The following is a 22,800-nucleotide window of genomic DNA, read 5'->3' as shown; positions in this document are numbered from 1 at the left end:
CTGGAATCAACTGATGTGCCACAACCAGCTCTAGTTTAAATTTCTTTCCTATGTTACTTCCCAACCAAACATACTCATTATAGTCAAGGAAAAAGGAAGTATCTGATTGCATTTGGTTCTGTTCTTGCTTTTGTTAATATAAATAGCCGCGTTCTGTATTCAGAGGTACACATTATACTTTGCATCCATGGACTATCCACGAACCCTCCTTGATACATAAAGGTGTCATCAAAATGTAAAAAATAAACAGGTCAGGCAATAAAGCAAAAACAAGACAATAAAAACAGTATGGTATTTACTGCTGTTTCCTTTATTTTTTTCCCTTAAAATTTAAAAAATGTTTTTATTTATTTTTGAGAGAGACGGACAGAGCATGAGCAGGGGAGTGGCAGAGAGAGAGGGAAACAGAGAATCCCAAAGCAGGCTCCAGGCTCTGAGCTGTCAGCAGAGAGCCCGACGCAGGGCTCGAACTCCCAAACTGTGAGATCACGACCTGAGCGGAAATCAGAGGCTTAGCCAAATGAGCCACCCAAGCACCCCTATTGCTGTTTCCTTTAAAGCAAAAGTATTCTTAACAACTGTTTGCTGCTGGTTCAAAGAACGAGGGGATGTGTCCTAGAAGCTCTGGAAACAATGATCTCCTTGGCGGTTATTTCTCTCAGAAGTGATAAGCCGGGTAATTTACAAGAAGAAAGCTACTGAATCCTTCTGAAAACACAACCTGGCAGTCTATCTTCAGGGCGGAATGATGAGGTGGCAAGAGTGTGATGGGGAAACCAGTCTTCGAGAACATCACGTCAGGGAATCCAGCTGTGCTTGTATGGTCTCCAGCTATTTATAAAGATAAAACAAGAGAACAAGTTGCTGAAAGCAGAGAAATGCTATGAAGGTTTGTTCAGAAACTTGCAAATAGAAGGTAAAGAATGGCAGTGGCAACCGTGCATATTAAATCCATTTACACAGCAACAGATGAAGCACGCAGAAAAGTTTTCTTCTTATGTGAAGATATTACAATTTAAGTTTGCAAATTTGTAAAGGAGGATTTCTAAACATGGTTTGGGGTGTCTGGGTGGCTTAGTCAGTTAAGCATCCGACTTGGCTCAGGTCATGGCCTCACAGTTTGTGAGTTTGAGCCCCGTGTCAGGCTCTGGGCTGATGGCTTGGAGCATGGCGCCCGCTTCAGATTCTGTGTCTTCCTCTCTCTCTGACCCCATTTGTGCGTGCTCGCTCTCTCTCTCAAAAATAACTAGACATTAAAAAAAAAAAAAACCTGGGGCACCTGGGTGGCTCAGTCTGTTGAGCATCCAACTTGGCTCAGGTCATGATCCCACAGTTCATGAGTTTGAGCCCCACATAAGGCTCTGTGCTGATGGCTCGGAGCCTGGAGCCTGCTTCAGATTCTGTGTCTCCTTCTCTCTCTTTGCCCCTCCACTCGTTCTCTCTCTCTCTCTCTCTCTCTCTCAAAAATAAAAAAAAATACACTTAAAAAAAAAGGGTAAATACAGTTTTAAATATACTCAGCTGTTTTAATTTAAGTGATCACTACACAAGATTTTTGAAGGTGGGGAAGAGGAGGAGGGGGAGTACATTTCCCTGGATTACAAAGTCAGTATTTGTAAAGAAACATAACATGCACTCAAAGTTAAATATTTACAGCTTGGCACCTCCCTTTTTCCTTGGGCCCAGAATTAAAATATTTAATGTTAAATTATAAAGTGCCAGTGTGGCTAGGTACCACATAGTTCATTCCTTAATGCTTTACATTAAAGTAATAATCCTATTGCCTTAATTAAAACCATTTCCACTTTCTTCCTGATTTAGGCTGTCAGATTCTCTCCATCTCCGCAAAGCTTCCTGCTGTGAAACATAAGGTGTTTACAAGGGATGTTTAAAGAACTTAGCGCCATAATAGGGCATTTAAAAATAAGGATTCATAAAAATGAAGGAAACATTATGCAAAACCCCACACAGCAGAAATTATTTGAAAAATACAGACCTTGTTATAGAAATCAAACAACTCCTGGTGACTGAATTCCACAAGAACTTTCTCCATGCTCTGCAAGGAAGAACAAGAAAGAAGAAAGAATTCAGTTGTACGTAATTTGCATTGCATTTTTTTTTTTCTTTCTCTCTCTGGCTGGCCCCAGAAGATGCCCTATTATTCTCTGAGTGGTTTAAAACAAAACAAAACAAAACAAAACAAAACAAAACAAAACACTCACCTGCTCTACTCAACCCCACCGTTCCTAGAACTCACAGCTGCACTTAATAATGCTCCACTTTTAGCAAAAGGTTTCAACTCTAGAGGGACATCTGTTCTTTAAAGTTGACTCCATAGAGGTTAATAAAATATAAGCCGGCAAGAGAACAATTTCATTATCTTTTTTTTTTCTAGACCGAGATACATGAGATTGTATTTCATTTTTCTCAGCAGTCCATTTGAAATCGAGTAAATACCATCACACAAAGACATTGGAGGCGGCACGTCTGATTGAACTCATCTAGGCATTAATGCCTCCCGTCAGCACAGCTGCTGCCTCTACGCATTAATCTAGCAGTTATGATCTTAACATGCTGAGATGGTTACCTTTCCTAATGTACGGACTCAGCAAAAGTTCGCAATTAACATGACAGCTTCAAAGCACAGACTGAAACACGCTCCTTCCTTTTGCTCCAGACGTGACGGGGAACCTTCCTGGGTGCTGTGAGCACCAAGGAATACTGTGCACGTACGTGTGATGGTGCAGCAAAGTGCAGCGGTAATCCAGCCCACCCCAACCTACTTTTGGTTCGTTTTGTAAACTGAAGCATCACTTTGAGTAGTTTCTGAAGATCGGCTAAACATGTCTTTATTTTTATTTGTTTTTAATTTAAATTCAAGTTAGTTAACAAACAGTGTAGTCTTGGTTTCAGGAGCAGAACCCAGTGATTCCTCTCTTACATATGACACCCCGTGCTCATCGCAAAAAGTGCCCTTTTAATGCCCATCACACATTTAGCTCATCCCCCACCTCCTCTGCAACAACCCTTAGTTTGTTCTCTGTACTTAACAGTCTCTTATGATTTGTCTCTTTACTCAAGGTGCCTTTGGGAAGTGAAAGTTAATAAGGAGAGAAAGCCAAGGACGTGCTACCCGCTCTGACCAGACTGGCACCAGGGAAGGCACCTGGGTGGCTCAGTTAGCTAAGTGACTGACTTCAGCTCAGGTCTTGATCTCACTGTTCAAGGGTTCGAGCCCCGTGTCGGGCTCTATGCTGACAGCTTGGAGCCTGGAGCCTGCTTCAGATTCTGTGTCTCCCTCTCTCTCTGCCCCTCCCCGCTCGTGCTCTTTCTCTCTCTCTCTCAAAAACAAATAACATTAAAAAAAAAAAAAAAAACCCAAAAACAGGCACCAGGAACTGAAGAACTGGACAAATGTTGAAAACGACATTAATTCATGTACTTAATCGCTTGTGATCATTTCCAACATTCTCTTAATTCTACTTCTCAGTTTCTATGGCTACTTTTTTTCCCTTTGTTTTATCTGTTGGTTTTTTTTTTTTCCTGATTTCTTTTTTTAAGTTTATTTACTTATTTATTTATTCTGAAAGAGACAGAGACAGCACAAGCAGGGTAGGGGCAGAGAGAAGGAGAGACAGAGAATCCCAAGCAGGCTCTGTGCTGCCAGCGCAGAACCTGATGCAGGGCTCAAGCTCGCAAACCATGAGACCATGATCTGAGCCAAAACCAAGAGTCAGAGGCTCAACCAAGTGACCACCGAGGCATCCTGGTTTTAAGGATTTCCATTTCTGTTGACAAAGCCAGCATTTTCAAAACAAGTTCACTCCAGCACACCTCAGGAGAGTCGATGGGGCTATCTTCAGATACGGCATTTCCTTTTTCAAAAAAGCCAAGGCACCGGGGCGCCTGGGTGGCTCAGTCGGTTAAACGTCCGACTTCAGCTCAGGTCACGATCTCGCGGTCCGTGGGTTCGAGCCCCGCGTCGGGCTCTGGGCTGATGGCACAGAGCCTGGAGCCTGTTTCCGATTCTGTGTCTCCCTCTCTCTCTGCCCCTCCCCCGTTCATCCTCTCTCTCTGTCTCAAAAGTAAATGTTAAAAAAAAAAAATTAAAAAAAAAAAAAAAGCCAAGGCACAGAGGATCAAATTCCACACTTCTTCCTTTTCTCTTGTAACACCTACTGAAATAGTTAAACTTTAAAATGAATAAGGACACAAAGCTGCTTTAAAGCCTCATCCTTTAAATGATTAAAAAAAAAAAAAAGTAGTAGGCTAACTGCCACACATCATTCAACCCCAAAGGTTGAGATCAGCATTATCTAGCAGTGCTGTATTTCTTTCCAGCAGTTAAAGGGAGAGGGCAGGCCTCAGTTTACCCTATGGAAAATCAAGGCAAGTTCATTACTCTCTCCACAATCCAACTGTTAGGAGGGACTGAAGACTGAATTAGTATGTGAACAAGTGATTTGCTGTATGGATACTTACAGGTAGTGGTTAAGCTAGGTTCTTGTTTCCTGAATTTTGCTTTGTTTCAAGGTAGTGTTTTTCTAAAATGTTACACTGAGGAAAGGGAAGGAAGGCAACTTTGAAAACATACTTCTTGAAATAACAATAGCTAAAATGATGTGTGTACATACACACACACGTGAGTATGTGTATGTATGTATACATATATGTATACATTGGGAGAGATATGTATATATTGTCTTGGTTTATTGAAATACTTAGCCCCAAGAAGGGAAAATGCTGATACCTGAGATAAAATATGCAAAGAACTTATACTGATGTCTGGTAGGTATAATCACTGGTAGCCATTATCATTATCATTTCCCATTCAACCTGCAATGATTTAGGGAAGACCAGGAGAAATCTGGAGAATACAGGAATGGTTTTAAGTGTTTCATATCTATGTGTATAGAGATTATCCTTAGAATTTGAGAAGCTATGTTTACCCAAGTGGTGGCCAAGGGCAGTTGTTTTAGGGGGGTCATGATGGAATTTAGTTGTGTAGGACAAAAAGGAAAGGGGGGCTGGCAAAAACTCAATTCCATAATGTCATGCTCTGACATGAACTTCATGGAGTCCAAGAATTCTAAATTCAAATCTTTCCTTCTGGGACATTACTGAAGATATATTATCACAAAAAGAGCATAGGTCGCATCTATTTAATAGTTTGAGAGCTTTATTTACGACATTAAATTTCGGTATATGGCCCATGGCCTCCATTTTTACTCATGCTTTAGGTCCCGCACATATTAGGAACAGGTGTGGTCAAATCTTTCCTTGGACCGTGACATTTTTCAGAGGAAAACACACTCTGAGCTTTATTTGAGAATGTAATTAGAAAGTCACAAATGTGCTTTATCAAACCACAATCAACTCTCTACCTGCACTGCTCATCCTGCAGAGAATGTATGGAAGATTCTTTTCACTAAGGAAGCATGTTTTCAAACAACTTCTCTTTAGTTTCATGTCCGGTCACAAATCAGTGGCAGTCCAGACCCAACAAAAATGCAAGAAATGCATTAAGTTAAATGTCAGTCCAATTATTGGTATTTCAGGGGTGCTTGTGCTTGGATTGTCTAGCTCTGTAAACACTCCAAGACTTTGACTCAACTCATGGTTCATTAATATCTTTGTTAAGGCAAGAAGAGAAAATGAAACTGAAATTCAAAAATGCCATCTCAGCTATCAGTAGCAACTCTAACAATAGGCTTTCAGAAGGACTATGTAGAAAATCCTGGCTACTGTAGTTTTATAGGCTGTATTTGACAATGGGTTTAAATATCCATGTGCTTCCTGTCTATCACTGTCAATAGATAATGAGACTTGACTATTTGGTCCTATTTTTTTTCCCCTAAAGAGTCAGAAAGATAGTCTGGATAATAAAAAGTAGCCTGTTATGTCATAGTAAATAAGAAGAGAAATATCTTTGTGACATAAAACTACAGTGGCAAATAATCACAAAGCACTGTCATCTTGTCAATCATATACGGTAAGTATTTTAAACTTGAACTACATACCTCTAAATCACACATGTGTATTTTTCATATGTGTGCATATATATACACATCTTTAGATAGTACTGTGCCTCACTTTTTACATAGTCAAATGTTTAGGAAAAAGTTTATGAGAACATTATATCCCCATTCTTCCAGTAATTAGATACAAAAGATATTTACATATAAGGCAAACTATATTTTAAGTTAAAAGAATTAAAAAAAATGATAAATCTAACAGAGAGTTTATACTGTCTTCCAGAGGAATATAATAACTAGGTAAGTACTAAAAATTATTTCTGGAAGGGCTTTTCATTGCTTGTGTGTTTAACAGGCCTATCAATGGATACTGCTATTATCCAGGATAGCTCATGGGTAACATTTACTAGATTTGGTGGAAAAAAAAAAAGAAGTAAATTCAGACATAAAGGAAGAAAATGACAGTAATACAATAATAGTAGGGGACTTTAGCAACCCACTTACTTCGATGGATAGATCATCTAGACAGAAAATCAATAAGAAACACTGGCCTTAAACAACACATTACATCAGTTGGACTTAACTGACATATAAAACATTCTACCCCCAAACAGAATACATATTCTTCTGAAGTGCACATGGAACATGTTGTAGGAAAGGTTACATGTTAGGTCACAAAACAAGTCTTAATAAATTTAAGAAGACTGAAATCATATCAAGCATCTTTTCCTACCATAATGGTATGAAAATAAAATCAATGAGAAGAAGAGAACTGGAAAAACCACAAACATGTGGAGGCTAAACAACATGATAATAAACAAACAATGAGACAACAGAGAAAGAATAAATAAATACCATGAGACAAATAAAGATGGGAACACAACAGTTCAAAATCTATGGGACACAGGAAAAATACTTTAAGAGGGAAGTTTATGGCAATACATACCCATCCTAAGAAATGAGAAAAAATTTAAGACAAACAATCTAACCTTACACCTAAAGGAACTAGAAAGAGAACAAGCAAAACCCAAAGTTAGTATAAGGAAGAAAATAATAAATATCAAAGTGGAAATACATGAAATAGAGACAAAAAAAAATCAACGAAACTAAGAGCTAGTTCTTTGAAAAGACAAACAAAATTGTTAAACTTTTAGCCAGACTCCTCAAGAAAAAAAAAGAGAGGGCCCAAATAAATGAAATCAGAAAGGAAAGGGGAGAAATTACAACTAATTCTGCAGAAATACATAAGACACCACTACAAACAATTATATGCCAAAAAAATGGGATAACCTAGAACAAATGGGTAAATTCCTAGAAACATACAATCTTCCAAGACTCAGTCCAGAAGAAATAGAATATGTTGACTCATGACTAGTATTGAAATTCAATCAGTAAAAAAATAAACAAAACAAAAAAACCTCCCTAGAAACAAAAGTCCAGGACCTGATAGCTTCACAGGTGAATTCTACCAAATATTTAAAGAAGAGTTAATACCTACCCTTCTGAAACTATTCCAAGAAAAGGAAGAAGGAATGCTTCCAGACAATGCTTCTGTGAGGCCAGCATTACCCACATACTAAAATCAGACAAAGCCACCATAAAAAAAGAACACTACAGACCATTATCCCTGAGGAACATTGATACAAAAATCCTCAACAACATATTAGCAACTGATTTTAACCATACATTAAAAGGATCACACGCCATGGTCAGGTAGAACTTATTCCCAGAATGCAAAGATGGTTGAACATGACCAATTAATCAGTGTGGTACACCACACTAACAAAAAAGGATAAAAATCATATGATCATCTCAATAGGTGCAGGAGATGTATTAGATAAAATTCAACATATATGTATGATAAAAAGTCCCAACAGAGTGGATACAGAGGGAATGTACCTATGATAGACCCACAGTAAATATCTTACTCAGTGGTGAAAAGCTGATAGCTTTTCCTCTTAAGATCAGTAAGAGCCAAGGATGCCACTCTAGCCACTTTTATTCAACACAGTATTAGAAGTTCTAGCCAAAGTATTTGTACAAGAAAAAGGAATAAAAAGCATCCAAATTGAAAAAGAAGACATAAAACTGTCACTATTAGCAGATGACATGATACTAAATATATAGAACCTTAATAAAAGACTCCACCAAAAAACTATTAGAGCTAATAAATTCAATAAAGTTGAAGGATACAAAATTAACATATATAAGTCTGTATATACAATATGCATAAATGTAATTGTATAACTTACGTAATATATATAAATTGTAATCTATACAATTACAACAAAATATCAGAGGGGCACCTCGGTGGCTCAGTTGGTTAAGCATCCAACTTTGGCACAGGACATGATCTCACAGTTTGTGAGTTCAAGCCCTGCATTGGGCCCTGTGCGGACAGCTCAGAGCTGGGGCCTACTTCAGATTCTGTGGCTCTCTCTCTCTCTCTGCCCCTCCCCTGCTTGTGCTCTATCACTCTCAACAATAAATAGTAATAAAAAAAATAATACAACAAAATAACAGAAAGAGAAATTTAAAAAACAATACTATTCACAATTGCTTCAAAAGGAATAAAATACCTAGTAATAAATCTAAATCAAGGAGGTAAAAGAGCTGTACTCTAAGAACTACAACACAGTGATGAAAGAAATTGGAAATGACACAAATAAATGTAAAGATGTTCTTGCTCATGGATTGGAAGAAATAACATCATTGAAATGTTATTACCCAAAGCGATCTGCAGGTTCAATGCAATTCCTATCAAAATATCAATGGCACCTTTCACAGAAACAGAACAAACAATCCTAAAATTTGTATGGAACCAAAAAAGACCCCAAATAACTTAAAGCAATCTTGGATAAGAAGAATGGAACTAGAGGTATCACAATCCCAGATATCAAGATATAGTACAAAGCTGTAGTCATCAACCCAGCATGGCAGTGGCACATAAGTAGACACATACATAAACAGAACAGAATGGAGAGGCCAGAAATACTATGCTTGTACAGTCAATTAGTCTTCAAAAAAGGAGTCAAGGGCATACAACAGAGGAAAGACAGTCTCTTCAATAAATGGTGTTGGGGAACCAGGACAACTTCATGCTAAAGAATAAAACTGGACCACCTTCTTACACCATATACAAAAATAAACTCCAAACAGGCTAAAGACTTAAATATTAAGACTGAAAATCATAAAACTACCAGGAGAAAACACAGGCAGTAAGCTCTTAGAAATCAGTCTGAGCATTATTATTTTGGCTCTGTCTCCCCATGCAATGGCAGTAAGAGCAAAAGTAGGCAAATGGGACCACATCAAACTACAAAGATTTTGTATGGCCAAGGAAACCATCAACAACAACAACAAAAAGCAAGCTACTGAGTGAGAGAAGATACTGCAAATGATATAACTGATAAGGGGTTAATAACCAAAACATATAAAAAAACTCACACAACCACCAGCAAAACCCCAAACATTATGATTAAAAAATGGGCAGAGGAACAGAATAGACATTTCTCCAGATGGCCTACAGACGCATGAAAAGATGCTCAACATCACTAGTCATCAGGGAAATGCAAATCAAAACCACAACGAAATACCACCTCACGACTTGTCAGAATGGCCATTAACAAAAAGACAAGAAACAACAAGTGTTAGTGAGGATGAGGAGGAAAGGGAACCCTCATGCACTGTTGGTGGAAATATAAACTGGTGCAGCCGCAACAGAAAACAGTATGAAGTTTCCTTAAAAAATTAAAAATAGACCCACCATTTGCTATGGTCTAGTAAATCCAATTCTGGATGTTTATGGAAAAAACAAAACAAAAAAAACCCAACCCAACAAAAAACAAATCACCAATCTGAAGAGATACATTCACACCTATGTTCACTGAACATTATTTATAATAGCCAAGATATGGAAGCAACCTAAATATCCATCAACAGATGAATGGAGAAGATATGGTGTATATATATTCACCAGGGAATATTACTCATAAAAAACAATGAAATCTTACCTTTTTTGAAAACATGGATGGGCCTAGAGGGTATTATGGTAAGTGAAATAAGACAGAAAGACAGAACAGAAAGACAAATAGTATGTAATTTCACTTATAAGTGGAATATAAAAACTAAAACAAACGAACAAACAGAACAGAAAGAGACTCATAGATACAGAGGACAATCTGGTGATCGCCAGTGGGCAGAGCAGGGAGGGGTAGGTGAAACAGGGAAAGGGGATTAAAAGATACAAAAAACTTTCATTTATAAAATAAGTAAGACATAGGAACACTATGTACAGCATAGGGAATATAGTTAATAATATGTACTAATTGTGTATGGTGACAGATGGTAGCTCGATTTCTCATGGTGATCACTTTGTAATGTACAAAAAGGGGATCACTAATGTTGCATAACTGAAACTACAGTCGACCCTTGATCAACATGGGGGTTAGGGGTGCTGGCCCCCCATGTAGTGGAAAATCCATATGTAACATTTGACTCTGTCAAAACTTAACTACTAATAGCCCACTGTTGGCCGGAAGTTCATTAATGTATATTCTGTAAGCTACATGAGCTATATACTGCTTTTACTTTATATACTATATGTATGTACCATAAAGTAAGCTACAAAAAAGGAAACGTTAAGGAAATCACAAGGAAGAGAAAACACATTTACAGTGCTATACTATATTTAAGAAGAAAAATCTGTACATAAGTGGACTGGCACAGTTCAAACTCATATTGTTCAAGGGTTAACTATAATATAGTATTGCACATCAACTATATTTTAAGAAAAAGAAAAAGAAAATTCACCCTAGGGCTTTAGCTGTAATGGGTAACTCCCAGGAAAACTCTTCATAGAGATGGACCACATACGTCCCACAAAAGTTGTTTGGTTGTATGTTTTTATATCATTCCCTTTTCCTGTTAATATGGATAACATTTAATTCCATAAATGTGATTTTATTTATTTATTTATTTATTTATTTATTTAATTAATTTGAGGGAGAGAGAGAGACAGACAGAAAGAGTACACATGAGCGGGGGAGAGGGGCAGAGGGAGAGAGAAAATTCCAAGCAGGCTCCATACTCGATGTGGCTTGACACTGGGCTCAATTCCACGACCCTGGGATCAAGATCGAAGCCAAAACCAAGAGTTGGATCCTCAACTGACTGAGCCACCCAGACACCCCATAAATGTGATTTTAAATAGAAAGCATTGCAGTTGTTTTTCTCACACGAATAAAGAACAGGCTCATGTGGTTATATACATTCTCAAAGTCCTGACACTGGTAACATTTCAAAACACTTTCACCTACATTACCTCGCATTAACTTTAAAATAGTCCAAGGAGGTGGGCATGTCATACAATATGACCCTTTAACAGATGAGGGCACAGAGGCACACTGTGGTAAGAAAGCCACCTAAGGAAAACAACCATGTAACAATGGGCAATGAACTAGAAGAGTCAGAGCTGGAAATTAAGGCCTATTCAGGACTGTTTCTTAATGTGACACAAAATACAGAGAACAGTATCAATAGGTAAATGTCACTAGGAAAAAAAGGGAAGTAATTTATGATAGCCAACTAGGTCAAGATATTATTATATATTCCCTTCCACATAAATGAAGAATTTTTCAAACATAAAAGTGAAGTCGGTAAATAAGATAGTTGTGTGTGTGTGTGTGTGTGTGTGTGTGTGTGTGTGTGTGTTAGTTTGCTTTGTTGCTACTGTTTGGTTGGGAGGAGAGAGGGTGGGTGATTTGTATGGAGTCATCCACACTACTGAATGGTCCCTTTTTTGAGACAAAAGTACCAGTACTCAAGATGTTTTGCAGGCTATTGTAAAAAAATTTTTTTTAATGTTTACTTATTTTTGAGAGAGACAAAGACAGAATGTGAGTGGGTTAGGGGCAGAGAGAGAGGGAGACACAGAAGCAGAAGTAGGCTCCAGGCTCTGAGCTGTCAACACAGAGCCCGATGAGGGTCTCGAACTCACGAGCTGTGAGATCATGACCTGAGCCAAAGTCAGATGCTCAACCGACTGAGCCACCCAGGCACCCCTTTGCAGGCTATTATAAATGATACTTGCTCATGTGACAAAAAAGCAGAATAACGTTTTTCTTATTCTACACAATCCTCCTAGATCTTTTTTTTTTAATGTTTATTTTGAGAGGGAGCACGTGCATGCATCAGTGGTGGAAAGGCAGAGAGAGAGGGGGAGAGAGAATCCCAAGCAGACTCCGCACTGCCAGCCCAGAGCCTGATAAAGGGCTCGATCTCATGACCATGAGATCATGACCTGACCCAAAATCTAGAGTCAGACACTTAACCGACTGAGCCACCCAAGCACCCCTCGGATCCAACTTTCTGGTTTTATTTCCCACAAGGCCCTCTCGCCACCACCCTCCACCCCTGCCCACCAAAAGACCTCTGTGCTCTAAGCAAACTATTGTACTCATTCTCTCCCCGATATCCTACACTTTCCTGCCGGTTTTTATTCATGTGGTCTCCTCCTTCCAGATGGACTGTACTTCTAAATGGTAAGTCAAGACAAAAAAGCTAAAAGAAAATACTTGCAAACTTCTCCATAATCTTGGCATATATAGAGACTCCTTTAAAAAGACATGAAGATATGTGTTAGTTCACAAGTAAGCTGTGAGCAGATATACCAACTCTAAAGAAAATGACTAATAAATGAAAATATATTAAAATCTAAAACTTCCATTCATCAGGACACATCAAAAGACTAAAAGGTAAGCCACAGAGACTCAATCAAGAATATAGAAAAATTACTACAAATTAATGAAAAAAGAGGCAAAACGCCATTGAAAAGTGGACAAGAACATGTACCCAATCATTGCGTTGTACATCCAAAACTAACACAGAGTTGTGCCAATTATACCTCATTAAGGCAAAAAAGAAAGCCACCTGGGTGGCAGTGTTAGGCTGCAGTGAAGAAAGAAACTATCAGTTCTAGGCACTACATATACATTTACATAATGAGCCACAGAGACAAACTATCATGATGCCAGATGAGATTCTTAAAAGGGACTCCAGCTAATGTGCTGCCCTGGAAACCTGGCTCTGGGGGGGAATACAAGTGGGAAAGAAACTAACAATTACAGACAGTCCTCCTCTTGGTAGGTTTCCCGGAAGTTTCCCTGCAGAGAGGGGTACCTCCAGGCTGCTCAAGAGTGCCCTGGCTTGACAGTCTTGCTCTGATTAAAAAAAACAACAACAAAAACAAAAGAAGACAAGAAAAAAGAAAGAAGAAAAAAAAAAAAATACAAGAGACTTGATCAGTCACTTCGCAAAAGTTGAAGTCCAAAGAGCCAAAACCACAGTAACACATATTAGTAACCATACTGCTGGAAGGAGTGGAAATCTGTATAATTATTGTGAAAACTTCTTTGGTATAATTTACTAGAGCTGAATATACTCATGCCCCATTACATCCAAATTTACGCCTAAGTATGAGCGCTGTGCTCAATAGAAATGTGCACATTTGGACACCATGAAACAGGTATGAGAATGCTGATAGCACCAATATTCAAAAGAACCAAAAAATGGAAGTAACGAGTTTCTTTCAACAGAAGAATGTATAAATCAACTGTAGTACAGCAACAATGCAGACATGAAAATAAACTAGAGCTAAATACGACAGCATGCATGACTCTCAAACATAATGTTAAAAGTCAGAGGAAGGCACAGAAGACACATTGATTGGTTTCATTTATGTGGGGATTTAAAAAACAATAGTAAAAAAGGTTTCAGAGACAAACGATTGGGTGGTACAACCATCCAAGCTATAAAGTAACAAAGCAACAAAGATGTTACCAGAAGTATCTGAATAGTGATCACCTCTGGGTGACTGGAGAAAGGAGGTCATAATTGAGGGGAGGCCATTCTGACATAATGGCAATAATGTATATATTTCTCCATCTTGGTGGTGGGTAAAAGGTGCTTTTTTTTTTCTTATGACAAATCACTGTACTCTTTTTCTGTATGTGTGCTATATTTTCCCAGTTAAAAAAAAAAAAAGAATGGCATTGCTAGGTGTAAAATTCATTCATTCATTCTTACTCAACAAATACGAATTAAAAGCCTACAAGGGTTGTTCTAGGCACTACATACACATTTACATATTGAGCGACAGAGACAAAAATGTCCCACTTTCTAGTTGATGAAGACAGAAAACAAGATTTGTGATAATAATAACGATAACAATCCATATACATACATGTAGAAATGTCTGTTGGTGTTAAGTGCTAGGAAGAAAAAGCAAGGATAGAGAATGTGTGTTTGGAGGTAGGAGGAGATTCAGTGGTAGGTGGTCAGAAAAGGTCTCACTGAAATGGTGACATGTGAGTTAAGATTTAAAAGAAGTGAGGAAGAAAAAAGACAATTCACAGAATGGAAGAAAATACTGCAAATCACTGTCTAATAAGAGTCTAATACCAAGAATATATAAAGAACTCTTATAATTCAACAACAAAAAGACAAGCCCAATTAAAAAAATTTTTTTAATGTTTGTTTATTTTTGAGAGAGAGACAGAGACAGAGTGCAAGTGGGAGAGGGGCAGAGAGAGAGGGAGAGACAGAATCTGAAGCAGATTCCAGGCTCTAAGCTCTCAGCACAGAGCCTGACGTGGGGCTCAAACCCACAAACCCAGAGATCATGACCTGAGCTGAAGTCGGATGCTTAATTGACTGAGTGACCCAGGCGCCCCAAGCCCAATTTTAAAAAGGCAAAGGACTGGAACAGACATTTCTTCAAAAAAGATATGCAAATGGTTAAGTAAGCACATGAAAAGATATTCGACATCCTAAGTCATTAGGGAAATGCAAATCAAAACTGCAATGAGACAGCTCTTCACACTTAGTAAGAAGGATATACGGTAAAACCTTGGATTGGGAGTAACTTGTCCTGCGAGTGTTCCACAAGACGAGCAAACATTTCTGATAAATTTTTTAATTTGATAAATGACTGACGTCTCACAATACAAGTAGTATGTGATGCTGAATGTCACATGATCACAGCTGAGCCAACGGTTTTTGAAATTCACTTTGATATGAGCACTATGGATTACAACCATGTTTCCGAAATGCACTGTGCTCGCAAACCAAGGTTTTACTGTTATTTTTTTTAAATGGGGAGGGGGGGCTGGAGAACAAGTGTTGGTGAGGACACAGGGAAATTGGAATCCACATACATTGCTAGTGAGAATATAGAATGGTGCAGCAGCTGTGGAAAGCACTGGCCATTCCTGAACAAGTTAAAGAAAGAATTTCCATATGACCCAGCAATTCCACTCCTGGGCATCCACCTGAAAGGAATGAAAAGAGGAACTCAAACAGACACTTGTGCACCAATGTTTCCGGTATCTTTTCAACAGTATTTTAAGGTAATATGTTGACCTAATGACAGTTAAGATTTCGATGAAAAGATAGGAGTGGAGGCAAGACCATAAGGAACATAGAGACATTACTCAGAGTAGTACATTCTGTACATGTTTACTCCTCCATTGACCATCAGTTTAGGCCCTGTTGTGGGCTGAGTTGTGTCTCACCCCAATTCACATTGAAATCCTAACCCCCAGTACCTCAAAATGTAATTGTGTATAGTGTCAGCGTCTTACAGAGGTAATTAAGGCAAAATGAGGTCATGTGGATGGAAGCCCAGTCCAACATGACTGGTATCCTTGTAAGAACAGGAAATTAGGACCCAGACACACACACAGAGGGACAACCATGTGAAGACACTGGGGGAAGATGCCACCTACCAGCCAAAGATACGGGCTTTAGAAGAAACCAATCCTAATGACATGGTGACCTCAAAACTTCTCATCTCCAGGCTGTGAGTACATAAATTTGTTTTTTAAGCTACCCAGTCAGATGTACTCTGTTATGGAGGTCCTAACAAACTAAGATAAGCCCCAACACCTCTTTGGGGATGGACAGAAGATCTGTCCTCTAAGAACAATGGAAAGCCACTGGAGAGTTTTAAGTATAAAAATTATATGATTACATCTACATATTAACAAGTGCCCTTGGCTTCTATTCCCCTCACTCCCCTGCCTTGGCTTTTCTTTTCTTTTTTCATTTTTTAAAGTTTGTCTGTTTGTTTATCTATAAGGGGGGGGGGAGGCAGCGAGAAGATTTGAAGAAGGAGATAGAGAGAAAGAGAATCCCAAGTAGGCTCTGCACTGTCAGTGCAGAACCCAATGCGGGGCTCGAACTCACAAGCTGTGGGACCATGGCCTGAGCCAAAAACAAGAGTTGGACGCTTAACTGACTGAGTCACTCAGGCGCTCCATGGTTTTTATTTCTAAATGGAGTTGGCCAAACTGGATGTGAGAAACCAATGAGGAGGCTACTGCATTAGTCCCAGCAAAAGACAGTAATTTGATCTAATGTGATGGCAATGGTGATAAAGAAAAGTAGAAAAACTTGAGATGTGGATTAGAGGTAGAAGAGACAGTACTTGGTGACAGATTTGAACGGAGGTGTGTGTGTGAAGGAACAATAGTCAGAATGACTCTCAGGTTTCTGGCAAGAGAAAGTGGACAGAGGCAGTGGAGATAAGGAAACTCTAGAGAAGATCTGAAGAAGGAGAGCATCAAAGGGGCAGTTTAGGACACAATTAGCTTGATATGTCTGTGAGACTTCCTTGAAAATAAATGAAATAAGTCTACGAAGCCAAAAAAGAGACTTAGGTAAGAGACGTACATTTGATATTTCCATATTATATGTTGATATTTAAAACTGCAAGACTGCAGGATGCCCAGCTGGCTCAGTTGGTAAAGCGTGTGACTCTGGATCTCAGGGTTGTGACTTCAAGCCCTATGCTGGGCATGAAGCCTACTTAAAAAACAAAACAAAAAATCCCAGCAAGAGTAGATGTGACCGCCCAAGATAAGAATGCTGTATGAGAAGAGAGGCAAGCCTGGGGCGGAAATATATGGAATTGCAACATTTAGGGTAGGTGGATGTTCCAGAAACAGTAAGTACCAACAGGTCCACAAATGTGTTCTGCGTGGTATGTGGAAATGTATGGTGGGCATACATTTATTATTACATGGATTATTATGTGGATCAAAATAATTTAGTGAGTTAGTATACAGGCAATAAAACTGGGTAGCTTATTTTTAAATATGCCTTCAATATTGCATTTTCCAGTAAAACCCATTAAAGTCACTAATATTGTTAAGTAAACACACAGACTAGAAGATTTACTCTCTTTCTTCCGCCTTATACATATAAGATTACAGCCAAGAACCCACTTAGGAAATTCATTACTTATGTTGTCTAAGCTGGTCTCCTGCATTAAAACCGAACTTAGACTTTCTGCGTCCTATCTGAAAAACACCACAAAGTGAAAATCGAAGTGCAAAGATTAAAATTCTGCCAATTTCTTAAAAGAGAAGAAAAATGTATTTGTTTGCCCATTCCTTTTCATTTTTAATTTGTAATCCTGTCTACAAGTACCTGGGTAATGTTGTACATACCCATTAGCAAAATTCCCATGGAAATAAAATGTAGCGAGGCCTTCAGAGAGGTCTAACTTGATGAAAGCTGACAGTAAAAATATCCTCTGCCTTCCCATTAGTTAGGAATTAGGAACACCTATACATTTTCCAAGAGAGAAGTGCATTAGCCTCTGTACAAATTACCCAAGTAAAAACAGCCTCTAAATAATACAGATATAAACTGGATAAGAGTTAAACCACATTTACAGTGCTTAGCTTTTAAACTTAAGTTGGATATCAGAATTAGAAATGATACAATTAGCTTTTCACCTAGAAAATCAGGAATAAAGAATGCCAGGAAAAGAAAAACTACTAATCTCATGTTCTGACTGATCTAAAAATACTTTTCTAGGTATTTCAAGAGGAAGTTTTCTCCTTTTCAGTTACAGAAATGAAGGGCAAAGATAATATATAAGTATTTCAAGTTCTACTGAATGCTCAATGGGTTTATAGCACATAAATTATTAGGCACCATTTAACAAATATATCTAGAGATTATGTTCTACATAACTATATACAATATGTTAATTGTGAATATATTCTAGTATCTCTATTATTACTTGTTGACTATCTTCACTATTATTGTTCAAAAAACCCTGGGGTGTAATTTAAGCTCTCACCACCAAAAGAAAAAAAAAAAACCCATGAAATTCTACTGATACATACAGGCATTAGCCATTTCCGTCACCTGTAATATTCCATCATTCAATAAACATTAGAGAGTGCCAATACAAAGGTAAACAGGAACGTGTGTACCCTTGACCAAAGAAAGATCGTTCTCTAAGCAGGCTGGTTGCCCTTTACAGCTAAGCTCCCAACTACAGGAAGAAGGTACACAGGAGAGAAGGGAGAAAGGGATCCTCTGCCATCTGTCAGATCCGTGGAATCAATCCTGGCAACCAAAGGGGGTAACAGATGTTACAATGGGCTCTGATTCAGAGGGTGCCAGTTTCAGAACGGGCAAGCAAAAGCTTGCTGTAGGTGGAGGGAGAGCAAATTTCTACTCTTCTTTGAAGCAGCTTGACTATGTGACCTCCCAAGGTTCTTTTCAGTTCTATGGCTTGACGATGTTGGAAGGTGTACCTGACATAAGCAAATTAAGCTAGTGAGCTGAGAATCACAAAATGGTAGTAAGAAAGAGCTTCGGCAATAACCTAGCTCAACCCTTTTGTTCACTAAATGAGGCAGCAGGTCCCACAAAGATGAACTAATACGCAGTATATCATGGTGAGACCAATCGCTGTTCTTTCTGCTTTACTATTATGGTAACTCAAGATAAAACTGCACTTTCAAGCTAATTTAAAGAAAACATTTCTCTCCATGAATTTGCACATTTATGTCCCCTGCTAATTCTACACAGAAATACATAAAAGCTGTTCTGAGAGTACATATTTTGATAAATATGGCTACATAAGGTAATGTTTGTCTTGGTTAAATTAATTAAAAGAAGAAAAAAAAAAAAAAAGAGGAGCACCTGGGTGGCTCGGTCGGTGAAGCATCCCACTTGGGCTCAGGTCATGATCTCACAGTTCTTGAGTTCGAGTCCTGCATCGGGCTCTGCACTGACAGCTCAGAGTCTGGAGCCTGCTTCAGATTCTGTGTCTCCCTCTCTCTCTGCCCCACTCCAGCCTGTGCGCTCTCTCTCTCTCTCTCGCTCTCTCTCTCTCTCTCTCTCTCTCTCCCTCTCTCCTCTCTCTCTCTCTCTCTCTCTCTCTCAAAAATAAACTTAAAAAAAAAAAAAACCACTGGGAGTATTTCATAGAAGTTAACACAGCACTCCACCATGCTCAAAATTCTAATTCCAAACACACAAAAATATGTCGGCCCAATGGATAAAGTACATGAATCAGAGACAGAGGAAGACAAATAATCACTTGCACCTGAATATGGAGCTGATGCCTGTTGCTCCACTGACCCCTGTGATTCCAAAGGCTCTTCATGAAAACTACTGCCCGGTCCAGCAGGCCCCCGACACCTCCTGGGCATGGATGGTCCTGCTGCTGGAGGAGGGTAGTAGGCAAAGTGGAAACCCTGAGCTTTTATCAAGGCTTGATAAAAGTCATAAAAGGACAACTTCAGCAAAGAGATGGAACACAAGTTACAAAAGGCATTTATTTCCTGGGGTTAAGTCAACGAAATTCGAACTTTCCTTTTCGCCGTCTTTGAAAAAATGCAGCTTGACAAAGACACTTGTCCATTTAAGAATACAGTCAGTACATACACAACAAAAGCAAATTTCATGCTTGTTAGCGTGGCAGTCAAGACTTCCAAAATCTGGCCCCCAACGCTGCCTACAGCCTCGAGTTCTAGCACCCTCTGAATGCACTCTGCACACCTGCAGTCCTAGCAGGCTTTCCACAATGCCCTTTAAGTCTCTGCTCATGCTGTTCCCTGCGTTCTCTCAGCAGCACTCCCCACAGCTCTTGTGCATGCACGGAGCACACACATGCATTTGTCTAGATCTTTGAGTCCTTTTTTTTTTTTTTTTTTTTAAGTTTATTTATTTTGAGACAGAGAATGAGGGAGGGCTGAGAGAGAGGGAAACAGAGAATCCCAAGCAGGCTCTGTGCTCAGATGTGGAGATCGAACTCACAAACCATGCGATCGTGACCTGAGCCAAAAATCAAGAGCTGGACACTTAACTGATTGAGCCACTCAGGCACCTCCAGATCCTTTAACTCTCAATTCAGTTGACCTAATAGCTCCTTGTGCATATGTCAGTCACTGCCCTTCCCTAATACACTGTATGGAATTGCCTACCTTTGTACTATAGATGGGAGGAACTTCAAGGGCAGGGCTATGCTTTCTTTATTGTAGACCAATAGCCTAGCTTGGGATTGATCACCAGTACCCGGTATCACAGATGTTTATTGAGCTCAATTTTAAGAAAAGGTAGATGGTAAATTAAAAAAAAATTTTTTTTATTCTTTATTTTTGAGAGAGAGAGACAGAGATACAGAGCATGAGTGGGATAGGGACAGAGACAGAGAGGGAGACACAGAATCCGAAGCAGGCTTCAGGCTCCAAACTGTCAGCACAGAGCCTGACACAGGGCTTGAACTCACAACCTGCGGGATCATGACTAGAGCCGAAGTTGGATGCTTAACCGACTGAGCCACCCAGGCACCCCAGGTAGCTGGTAAATTTAAATTTACTTTTTCCCCCATGGGGGAAAATACTATATAGAGAGTATCAAAATAATTGGATTTTGCCTAAATGATGACAATATTTTCCAATTATACTATAATATTTGCCCTAGTGATGACAGTAGTCTTGTTGGTCTCCTAAGTCTTGTTTATTCAGCATGTATGTGTGCTACAAAGTACAGTAATTTTGCTATTGATTTCCTAGTTAGCTTGAAAAATGGCTTTTCACACTTGAAGGGTCCTGCCTGAGCTGGTGAAATCAGAAGATTTGAGGTTTTGCACATATTTAGCTAAAACCACAAATTTTGGCTGTCAAGAGAACAATAAACCATTTTTAACCAGAAACCTTTATTTAAGAGATAAGTGGTGTCAAAGTGTCCATGCCATATTGTCACAAAATGTTTAATCAGAGGTAACTATTTCAGCTGTGAGGACATTTAACCTGTTTTCTGTATGGGCCCTTTGCATTCTGGCTAAAATATTACTTCATTCTTGTATAGACAAACAGTGTGTATGGCAGTCATCTCATGACCACATTTTCTATCCTCTGAAAAATTACAACATTCTGGGCTCCTGGGTGGCTCAGATGGTTAAGCATCTGACTTTGGCTCAGGTCATGATCTCACAGTTCATGGGTTCAAGCCCCATATTCAGCTCTGGGCTAATAGCTCAGAGCCTAGAGCCTGCTTCGGATTCTGTCCCTGTCTCTCTGCCCCTCTCCCCCCTTGCACTCTCTCTTAAAAAATAAACATTAAAAAAAATTACAATGTGCTATGCATGAGCAGATCACAAACTTGGAGCCAATCACAATGCACCTCTTAGAGTATTCATTAATTGTAATTTATTATGTGTATGCTGATATGTCATTATGATTTTCAGCTCTGGTACTGAAATATTTAGCTATGGTTGCTGAATATAATCAGCAAGATAAGAGGTTTTGAATATGATTACAAGAAGCTCCTTAAATGTAGTGAGAAATTATGTTAAGAGCACTGACAGCTAAAAAAAAAAATGGAGCATTTCTCTGTAATAAATATTATAGGTGATGCTATCTTTTTCTGGAAATTACTCTTTATTCTAATTATAAGCACTTATCTGATTACTGAAGCATTATCATTACAGATTTAGAATGGCTGCATTACTTAACTTCTCAAAACATGTGTTAGTATCCCAGTTGAGGGATTCCGGGTAAACTAGACACTAAATTGAAATCATGTTCCCAGTGCGTGGTTTCTAAAGACTATGAGCTCAATGCCCAAATTGGGGTTTCTCCTTTGTTCATAAAATCACTTTATTGTATTCAGAGACAGAAATTTGGATGATGTGTGTGTACTTTCAAGAGCTACCATGCATTCTGCATCCTAAATTAAATAACCTAATATAATTCACAGTGTTAAGAAAAAGGTAATTAAAAACATATGTTGGTTTCATTTTTTTCTGTCTTGTGCCATCACGTCAGTCTTCAAGGAAAAGAAGACCACTATGTGCATCTAAATGAGTATTAATTTCACAATTTAGTTACAATTTATACTTCTTATTGGCTACCTGGAGGCTCTGTTTCTGGAAAATAAACACAAGGGTAAATTCAGCATTTGCTTCATGTTCTGAAGGGCGCTGAATGTATCATGTAACTGGCACCCAGAAAGGCACCGTTTGCAAATCTGCAGCATAATCAGACACCCCTGATTCTATTCTCAACCCTTAGGGATCCTAAGTCCTAGAGACTGGTGGGAACAATAACAAATTTCATCATGGAGTTAAGGCAGTAACTGTCTATTAGAAACTGTTATCTTGTAATCATGTTCCATTACAAATTTTTTTTTTTTTTTTTTTTTTTAATTTTTTTTTTTAAATTTTTTTTTTTCAACGTTTATTTATTTTTGGGACAGAGAGAGACAGAGCATGAACGGGGGAGGGGCAGAGAGAGAGGGAGACACAGAATCGGAAACAGGCTCCAGGCTCTGAGCCATCAGCCCAGAGCCTGACGCGGGGCTCGAACTCACGGACGGCGAGATCGTGACCTGGCTGAAGTCGGACGCTTAACCGACTGCGCCACCTAGGCGCCCCACAAATTTTTAACTTGTAATGGTGACAGATGAAGACTGAACTCATTTTTCCACCCACATTAGTTCCCTGCTAACCTAATTA

The 22,800-nt window shown here is 38.8% G+C and overlaps 1 protein-coding gene across 6 annotated transcripts in view; it reads right to left on the bottom strand.

Moving 5' to 3' along the window:
* Nucleotides 1-425: 425 nt before the first annotated feature.
* Nucleotides 426-22,800, bottom strand: part of COMMD10 (COMM domain containing 10) — a 220,029-nt gene continuing 197,654 nt past the window's right edge. For all 6 annotated transcript variants that reach the window (XM_047874902.1, XM_047874896.1, XM_047874929.1 and 3 more), the window contains 2 exons: nt 1,997-2,056; nt 426-831 (listed from right to left, as the gene is read on the bottom strand). In XM_047874902.1, coding sequence (XP_047730858.1) covers nt 793-831; nt 1,997-2,056 — 99 coding nt within the window. In that variant the 3' untranslated portion in view covers nt 426-792. The remainder of the gene's footprint in view (nt 832-1,996; nt 2,057-22,800) is intronic.

This window comes from Prionailurus viverrinus, chromosome A1 (genome assembly GCF_022837055.1).
Source record: "Prionailurus viverrinus isolate Anna chromosome A1, UM_Priviv_1.0, whole genome shotgun sequence".
NCBI classification, from domain to species: Eukaryota; Metazoa; Chordata; class Mammalia; order Carnivora; family Felidae; genus Prionailurus; species Prionailurus viverrinus.
Note: the sequence above shows the minus strand (reverse complement) of the source record. Positions and strands in the feature narration are given on the sequence as shown.